Source organism: Gavialis gangeticus, unplaced genomic scaffold (assembly GCF_001723915.1).
Source record: "Gavialis gangeticus isolate Ggan-Ray unplaced genomic scaffold, GavGan_comp1, whole genome shotgun sequence".
NCBI classification, from domain to species: Eukaryota; Metazoa; Chordata; order Crocodylia; family Gavialidae; genus Gavialis; species Gavialis gangeticus.
The window spans coordinates 15,916,042-15,925,609 of record NW_017729008.1 but is presented as its reverse complement, the minus strand read 5'-3'; the positions used below and the strand labels follow the sequence as shown (position 1 = coordinate 15,925,609).

The 9,568-nt window shown below is 39.6% G+C and overlaps 1 protein-coding gene across 6 annotated transcripts in view; it reads left to right on the top strand.

Moving 5' to 3' along the window:
- The window catches only part of KMT2E (lysine methyltransferase 2E), a 112,974-nt gene that overhangs the window by 72,981 nt on the left and 30,425 nt on the right, over positions 1–9,568 (top strand). For 5 of the 6 annotated variants that reach the window (XM_019509437.1, XM_019509436.1, XM_019509435.1 and 2 more), the window contains 2 exons: positions 5,561–5,825; positions 7,810–7,908. In XM_019509437.1, the coding sequence (XP_019364982.1) occupies positions 5,561–5,825; positions 7,810–7,908 (364 nt within the window). The remainder of the gene's footprint in view (positions 1–5,560; positions 5,826–7,809; positions 7,909–9,568) is intronic. The other variant, XM_019509438.1, reaches the window with a different exon arrangement.

Genomic DNA, 9,568 nt, shown 5'->3' with positions numbered 1-9,568 from the left:
TTCATCACAGCCTTGGCTTTCCTGATTTGCTCTTTGCAAGTCCAGACTAACGCGGAGTATTCGTCCTTGGTGTCGGTTCCAGTCCTCCATCCTTTATAGGTCTTCCTTTTAAGATGCAGGAGGTCCACCAGTTCCCCGGACAGCCAAGGGGGTTGCTGTGCCCTTTTGCTGTCTTTCCTCCAGGTCGGGATGGACTTTGCTTGCACATCCAGGATTGCTCCCTTGAGGAGCAACCACTCATCCTGAACTCCCCTCTCCATTGGGTTGTGGCCTTTTAGGGCCTCTCTGACAAGCCTCCTTACCTTGTCAAAGTCTGCTTTCCTGAAATCGAGGACTTCTGTACAACTGACTGACTTGCCAGCTTTACAGCAGATGGTGAAGGTGATCAGTTCATGATCACTGTCACCCAGCTTCCCTTCGATTGTTAGGTTGCCAATTAGGTCATCCCCGGTTGCCAGTACAAGGTCGAGCAGTGCTTTATCTCTTGTCGGCCCGTAGACTTCCTGCGTCAGAGGTCATCCACACATGAGAGAGAGCTTTGCGACCACTTGGATTTGGCCAAGCACTCCTCCCATGAGATGTCTGGGTAGTTAAAGTCTCCCATGACAACCATACACTGGGAATGTGTGGCCTCAGCCAATTCCCTGGTGAACTCCTGGTCGAGGTTTTGCTGATAAACCTGGAATGTTTCAGTATTATTTGAAAAGAATTCAGGGTAAATGTTCTTCTGTTGTGCATGGAGAATGTCTTCTATCTTCAGATTGGTCCTCAGTTATCATAGACATGGGAGGATCGTTTAAAAAAACAAACAAACCTGGAAACTTTTGAGGGAGAGGGAGGAAAAAATCTCTTACCCCATTATTTTTTAGGCCTGCTATTAAGATATTGGCAATTGGGAGAAGATTGAAAAGACAATTTTTGTCTGAATGAACAAGAAAGGATTTTTAAATGAATATTTAAAATATTATTACAGCACTTAAGTACTTCAAAATATGTTCTGATATAAAGTAATTTTCTTTAAAATATTTATTACTTATATCAGAACATAATGTTAGGTAATTACAATATTTATATTTTAGGTTCATATACTGTGTATACCAACATAAATTGTGGGGCATATTATTGTAGTCCCAGTCATAAAAGCATAGAAAAATAGGCCTGGAAGGAGACCTCCAGAGATCATCTAGATAGAGGCACAGTCATCCCTATCCAAACCATCCCATACAAATCCACTGTCTAACCCTATTACTAAAACTACACAGTTGACCCTGACAGCCATGACCATGACATCCTAATTTGCCACAAGTAAAGCAGGGGGACAATGGTGGTCAATGTTCTGCTACTATGAGGTTTGTTAAAATACACTCAAGATTTAAGAAAGAGGGCCACGCCCCCTCAACAGAAGACAAAAGCCCCCACATCTGACCAGGTGGTAAAATTCCTTTCTTTACTCAAGTTACGACAAGCAGTCTGACCCTTAAACATAGGGTGGGGCCATCCAGCCAAGAACCTCTGACTTTTTGTCCCAGTAGGAACATTGGCACACCCCAGTCAAGATCCCAGCCCTGACTACAGTAAACACCCAGTGCTTCCAAGGAAAGTGAAAAAAAGATCTATAGTAGAGCATAGGCATAACTATTTCTAAATCGTCCTTGATCAATACTGACCCATCCTCTTCTTGAACACCTCCCAGCATGGAGGTTCCATAGCTTCCCTGTACAGTCTATTCCACTGTTCTAACAGTAAAGAAGTTTTTTCAGTATCCAGTCTAAACCTACATTGCTGCACCTTCAAGCTGTTAGTCCATATTTTACTCTCTGCAGCAAGAGAGAAAATGTGTTTGCCCTCTTTATGATAGCACTTGAAGTTTTTAAAGACCACCATTGTGTCCCTTCTTAAGCATCTTTTCTGCAAGCTGAAAATGCCTACTGCATTCAGCCTTTCCTTGTGTGACTTGCCTTCCAAGTCCTTTGCCACTTGCCTTTGGGGACCCTCTCTAACGTCTCTAGAATCATTAAAAATGCAGCACATGCTACTCTACATGATGCCTAACCAGTAGAGCAGCACAGTCACTTCACTTCCCATGTCTTGCACATAATGCTTCTGTTGATGCATCCCAAAACCTCACATATAGTTGCATCGCACTGCAGACTCATATCGAGTCTGTGATCTATGAAAACTCCCAGACACTTCTCCATAGTGCTGCCATCCAGCCAGGTATCACCCATTTTGTGTTTGTTTTTTTATTGTGCTTTCCGAAGTGTAGCATCTTGCATTTGTTGTCAGCATTGAACTTCATCCTGTTGGCTCCAGTGCAGCTTTCTAGTCTGTTGAGGTTCCTCTGAATTGCACTTCTGTCCTCCAGCATGTTCACAATTCTTCCTGGTTTCATGTTGTCTTCAGACTTGCTCATGAAGCTTCTGTGCAAGCATCCAGATCAGTTAAACAGATTGAACAGAACTGGGGCCAGAACACAGACCCCTGTGGGATTCCACTGAAAACCTCTAGCCATTCTGATAGGGATCCATTTAGAATTACCCTTTGCTTGTGGCTATTGAGCCAGTTGTCTATCCACCTTAAAGTAGTTTTGTTCAGTCCACATTCCTTCAATTTATTTATGAGAAGGTCCTGTAGGACCTTGTCCAAAGCCTTAAGTCCAGATGCACAATATCCATGTCATTCCTTTCATCCACGTAAGTTGTTAGCTTTTCAAGAAGATCAAATTTGTTTAACATGATTTGTTCTTCTTAAATTTGTGCTGGCTGTTTCTGAACAGGCTTTCTTCCTCCAGATGCTTGTAAATGAACTTCTTTATGATACATTTCTGTAACTTCCTGGGTATCGAGGTAATTGGGAACCAGTGTTAATGAGAGAATGGGTATGAACACAGCAGTCCTTGTGTGTTAGTCTGTTGCTGCTTCTGATAACTTCTGTCCTGGAAGTAGAGTTTGATGTAGCGACAGTTTATGTAGTAGAGGAAGTTGCTGTACTCTTGGCTGGCTGTAATAAACAGATCACTGATTCAGAAGACAGCACTTCTCCTCACTGGAAGTGGAGATTGACATCCTCTGTCCTGTAGAAGAATAGACAGTCTGTTACCTGCCCATCTGCTTGTTTCTTTGGGCAGACTCAGTGATACAGATAACAATGAGCTTATGTCTTTTGGGCCTTGGAAGATGGCCTGGAGGGGCCAGACAGAATAAATGAATTTTTTCCATGTCCTGACAGAATAAATCAATGTGCAGTTTGATCATCTTGTAACAAATGGAAACATGTTCAGGCTGAAAGTTGTTCAGATAGAAAAGGACCTATGTTTTGTAAATACTGCCAAATGAAATGTATATTTCCAACTGCCACTAGGATGACTATCCTTACATATATGAAATGGCCTGTAGACATTTAAAAAAAAGTCTTTGACTGGAACTCAAAGTGAAGAAGAACATTAAGTAGATGACACTGACAATGATTTGTACATTCAACAAGCACTCTTGGTCCAGAAGTCTTTTTACTCCTGTAATTATCATCTGGAGGTGTTACATGTACAAGTTCACCTCTTCAGTCATAAAAAGCCATCCAAAATTAGCTATATACGAGACTACTCAATAATTTATAGACAAGATGTCACCTGAATATCTTCAAAATACTGACCAAGCTCTTGCAAGATCTACCTGTACTTCTGCTCTTTCATTATCAGTCTCTGAAAAGAATACTTTTCAGAGCAGAAAGCAGAAGACAGTCTTTTAAACAGACCTTTCCCACCAGCAGGATATGGACATGTGGAATGGAAACTGTACATAAGAAATCAGCAAATCACTTTGGCAGAACTTACAAATGGGTAGATAAATTACAGGTCAGGAAAGGAATCTTCCTGGTGAAACCGTGACCATGTTTTAACTACAGTATTGAAACAAGAAAACGTACCATCTGCAGGGTATTTTAGAAGTAAAACGTGAATTGCTAGAAAAGATTGGATGAAATTATTTGCTTCACTGACTGACAATACTAGTAATATGAAAGCAGCATGGGATACCCTAAAGGACAACTAAATGTGTATTACTGAAATAGGATGTAGTACTTGTAAGTTAAACCAGCTACTTAGTGAATTAATGAAGTTGGGCGCACTGAACAACATCTGCAAAAGTTGTTTAAAAAATAGTGAAAACTATTCTTATTGTAGCCCAGCCTTTAAAAGGCAGAAGGAAGAAGGACATGGTATGAATAAATTGGTAAGTGGAGCATTCTGTCAAAACCAAGTGGAAAAGTGTGGTGATGTTTAAAAGCTTATTAAAAAGCAAAAGAAAGCAGTTACTGAAAGTGATAATTGAAAATGTTAAATCAGTGGAGACCTACCTTGTGGTACATCTGCCAAAAAAAGTAAGCATTGTGTCATCCCTTAGTGCCACTCCAGTCTTCTTCCTCTGCCTGATCTTCCTGTGTGTTGCCCCTCCCCAGTCTGCTGCATGCTCCACACAGGCTAGGCTGCCTGTGCCACCAGCCAGCCATGTGCCAGATTTTCAGGGTAACATTGCACCCAGGCTCTATGCAGAACTCTCTAAATGTTCAACTGTCAGAAATTATGTCACACATTCCTCAGCTTCAGGCTAATTAGTCATTCATTTTTGAGAAACTAAATCCATCTCCACTAATAAGTTAGGAAGAAATCAAAGGAAAGAATTATCATTTGTAGACTGGATCAATACTGCTGCCACTGAATACTAGCTGCAGTCCGGAGTTCGAAGTTAGTAAATGTACATGAAGGTAACATAGTTTTAGCATTTTGACTTGTTTACTAAATAAACAACATAACAAAGATCATGTGTTCGAAGAGTATTTGCAGTTATTACAGAATGCAGAACCTCTTCAGTTCGGTTCAGGAGTGCAGTCTGGGAATCTATCAAGAAGCTTGCTTCCTACAGCATGGTATCAAGGCATTTTGTGCAAGACAACCTCAGGCTCTTTTTTGTTCCTCCATTGTTTGACATTCTTCCATTTTCTGCCATCTCTGTGCCAGTCTGGCTATCTTGCTTTTCTAAATGCTAGTATTTTCGTATTTCTTAAAACTTACATATTTGTCAAGCTGTCTTGCATTCATTTGAGTAGTTCACTTGGTTTTTACATATATATGAGGAATAGAATCCAGCAGTGTCCCATCTAGGCAGATATAGGGTTTTTTGTAACTCGGTTTTGTTTTTTTTGTTTTTTATAAAAGTAAATGATTGCGTTTTGGCGGGGGGTTAAAAAAATTTCCCAACCAAAGTGTTTCTTTCCTTCCTTTTTCCTTTTTATTTTATTTAATAGAATAGATTTTTATGTGCTCTTCAAGCTGCAAACGGGAAAGAAAAAGTTTTGCTGCCAACAGCCAGGGCCTGAGAGTTAATAAAATGTAACCTTTACAATTTGTTTAAAATTCCAATTAGCTCCTTTTTATTTGACTAAGATATAGAATCTCTTGTCATAGGAGATGTTAATTTACTATGTACAAGCCAGATTTAGCTTTAGAAGACTGAACTGCTATATCATTTTGTTTAACGTTAATTTTGCCGCCTTTAATTTTTTTTAGTAAATATAAAGTGGATTGTGCTTGCCTCAAAGAAAATCCAGAGTGTCCAGTTCTTAAACGTGGTTCTGAGCCTACAGAAAACATCAATACTGGATATGAGACCAGAAGGAAAAAGGGAAAGAAAGAGAGAGACATTTCAAGAGAGAAAGAAACTCAAAATCAGAATATCACGCTGGATTGTGAAGGAGCAGCTACTAAAATGAAACTCCCAGATAATAAGCAGAGGAAACTCTCTCCCCTCAGACTGTCCATTTCCAATAACCAGGTATATTAGAAATTATTATAATAAGCAAAGGAAACTTTCTGCTCAGGCTGTCCATTTGCAGTAACCAGGTATATTAAAGCAAAAATTAATCTTTACAAGCCAAAAAACTGTAGAGCTTATCAGTAACTGGAAAGAGTTTTTACTATTTGTTAATGGTGAATAAGCTGCTTTATAATGTGCATACTCTTTCCAGTTCTCTTTAAAAAACTATCTTTTCTTTTTTTGTTTTTAAGCATTTGGTTCCCTTAACCAGTTCTCTGTCCCTCATTGAAACATATTCATATAAACCAGAAATTCTTTTCAGATCTCTAATGTAAAAGCCTCATGCCATGTCTCGAGATCCCAAAAACATCTTGGAGTGGTTTATTGTTAGTTGCATTCACTTTGTTCTCATGGATGTGATGATTTAGCCCCAGGTATTAGTAACCCTGCATTCACAATGACTTTGGCTGTCAGGTTTTCACCAGAGAAATGTTTTTACAGTAATATCCTCATATGCCTTTCTTGTATGCTGTTATATGAGTTGAAAGCTTGAAGCTGGAATGTAATGATGAAAAGGCATATGCTGATCTTGAGTGGTGGCAGCAGGTCTAGTAAAATACAGGAGTCATTTTTAGAATGGTTCTTTTTAAATATATTGCCATGAAAGAGCAGGTAAATAACACAGTAATACTCTCATAGATGCTAATTTGGGAAAAGCTGCACACCACAGCTAGTGAAGAAAAATTTTACAGCAGCAGAAGAGAGATCAAAAATTGATCCATATATTATACTGATGAATAATCTATTTTGTTGTAAATGATGTGTAAGTTGTTTGTGTATTACTGGGTGGAAGCCATTTTCAAATTTTTGCCACCCTCTTACAGTAAAGGAAGAGTGACCAGAATGAGAATGGAGGTCAGGGTGATGAAACTGATGTAAAATTTATGTGAATTAATTTACCTGTTTTTGATGGGCAAGCCTGCCACAATGCCCCAAATACCTAACCTGCTTTAGAATGGTTTTGGGTTTAGAAGGCGTGGCATGTGACTCCTACAGGTGTTGATCTGTCAAGGTAATATGATCAAACTGATCTTACTAGTAAGTACATTTTCTTGTCCAGTTAGTCCCTAGTAATAACTGGTATTTGGAACCTGTTCCTGCGCACTTTAGAATACTGTGCAATGCTTATTAAGTGCTGTGACACTTCTTCTTTATAGCAGTTTACTAAAGGAAAAAATAATTTTAAACTTTTTTATCTAAGGCAACCAGAAATAAGAAAACTGGTAGAACTTTTGGTTACAGATTGTTTGTTTTTTATTTAAAATGTAAAACAGCACACACTTGTTTTAACTTTGGAGTTTTTAATTTTATCCTTGTTACAAGAGACCTAAAAGAGTCAGAAGCATTCTCCTTTTATAAAATACTTTTAGTGTTCCCATTTGGAGGTATTGCTGTTAGATTATAGTGGAGAGCTTCACTGGAAAAGCTCCCTTTTGTAGGTACAGAGGTTGGAGTTGATTGTAAATTTTATACGAGTATGACAGCTAACCTGTCTTGTGATGATATGCCTTATATTTAATAAAAAAAAGTAGAAAGATTTTTTTTTAATGGATGTTTTACCTTAGGTTCCTTTTTTTAGCTGCTTATGAGTTGCCTGATCTTTAAAAGTGTGGAGCACTTAGCAGCTCCTATTACTTTGCAAACTTAATTCTTATAATTTTGGGTGAAAAAACTTCAGTGATACTGACATATTAAAGAAAATGATGGGGAAGTGTATATATTTGGATTGGAGAAGATACTTTTGTCAGGAGGTTATATCTAGGGTTATACAAGGTTTCAAGTGGATGATGATACGTAGCTTTTTACATGTTGCATTAGTCTATTGGCTAGTTGCTTTTGAAGTAGTGACCTGAGGATTCTTAGCTCTGTGTAGCCTTTAGTTTTCCCTAGTTTGCAAGAGTAGTAGTGGAGCTTCTGTAAAGCAGTCATTTCCATCTTTCAGGAGCCAGATTTTATTGATGATATAGAAGAAAAAACTCCTATTAGCAATGAAGTAGAAATGGAATCAGAGGAGCAGATTGCAGAAAGGAAAAGGAAGATGGTAAGTTTGGGAAGCAAGTAGCTGCTTAAAGTTGTCACTAGGGCTTAGTGACACCTGCTCTTCCCATGCTAATGTTGCTGCCCTTTTACAGGCCTTTAGTATCTTGAGTTTATTATGAAGCCGGTTCCATATATGCACTTCATTTTAAATTGAAGGCTTGCTATTTGAGTGAGAGCATTTCCATTTGGCTGGATCATCACCTTCTGAAAAACATGCAAATTGCTTTTGCTTTTAAATGTGTGTAATTTTCTATTGCCTTTGCATGGGTGTCATTTGTAGAAAACACTTAGATGTGGCTTTAAGATTGCTTTTATCATTTATGCACCACAAGCTGGCCATTTGTAAGGTATAATAAGTGAGCAGTTTTATACAGTGACTAGTATTTTTGGTGCCCAGCTTCTAGAGTCCTAGTTTTCAGAGGTTGGTTGCTCAACACTTTCTGAAGACAAGTCCATTTTAAAGAGTTGGACATTCAGAATTTGAGGTGCCCAAAATTACTAGTTGATTTTGAAAACATTGATGAGGATTTACAACAGTAATAAATGTCTGTTAATTGTCATATGAAAATTCATCCTTGTTGTCATATTTATCGTTGTTGTATATACAATCTTTTTAGACAAAAGTGACTTCCAAAATGTTAGTGATATCTGTGACATACAAGCTTGAGTGAACATTTTCTTTCAAGTCTTTGCATATACAAAAGCATTAATACGTATCTAAAATAAATTTGCTTTTTATTTTGTGAAATGGATTTTGAATCTGCAGATTTTGTGCATGCAAAAATTTGGTGGGCAGAATGAAGTTCACTCAAATATGGTCAGTTATCTACCAGGTTTTTATTTTCAAACTAGATAGAGTAAGTATGTTTACAAGCTTGTTTCTTGCGTAAGCAAAATATTAACCATTAAAAAAGTACTACTAAAAATGTATATCTTCAGTTGAGAGTTTTATGACTCTTAAAAGACCTTTTGTTAATATAGGATTTTCATAATTTGACTCTGGATAATATTCAAAATCAGGGGTGGGCAAAATACAGCTCACAGGCTGGATCTGGGCTGCCAAGCACTTTCATCTGGCCCACAGCACCCACCAGTGAATTGCACCCCACCTAGCCCTTCCACCCAGGAGGGTGGGAGCGAGGCAGTCATGCATATACATACCCCTCAACATACCATATTGTGCCTCCCTCCCGCCCTCATGGGCAGAAGGGTCTGGCCCTGCCAGCAACAGTTCCTGGGCAGGGCGGCTGCTGCTGCTGCAGCAGCAGCCACCCCCATGGGAACCTGTTTGGCTTCCCAAGTATTCAGCTCGCTCCAGGCAGCAGGTAGGGAAGTAGCAGGGCTGGGGTGTGGGTGGTAGAGCTGCAGCTGGGCAGAAGCATGGAGAGCAGCACATAGCCCATGCCCAGATGGGGTGGCAGGAACTCGGGTGGGCAGTATGTGGGTGTGAGGAAGGTGGAGGAGTGTGGGGACCACCACACACTTCCCCCACATGACGTGCAGACCCTGCTGCTGGCAGCGGCTGCTGGTGGGGGTACTCTGGCGCTGATGCCTGGTGCCAGTGCCTGCGTCAAGCATGAGCAACCTGAGCACTCCTGCCTGCTGCTGCTGCCTGCCACAGGGGCTGCATACCATGTAGCAGCGTGTGTGGGAGTCCCCAT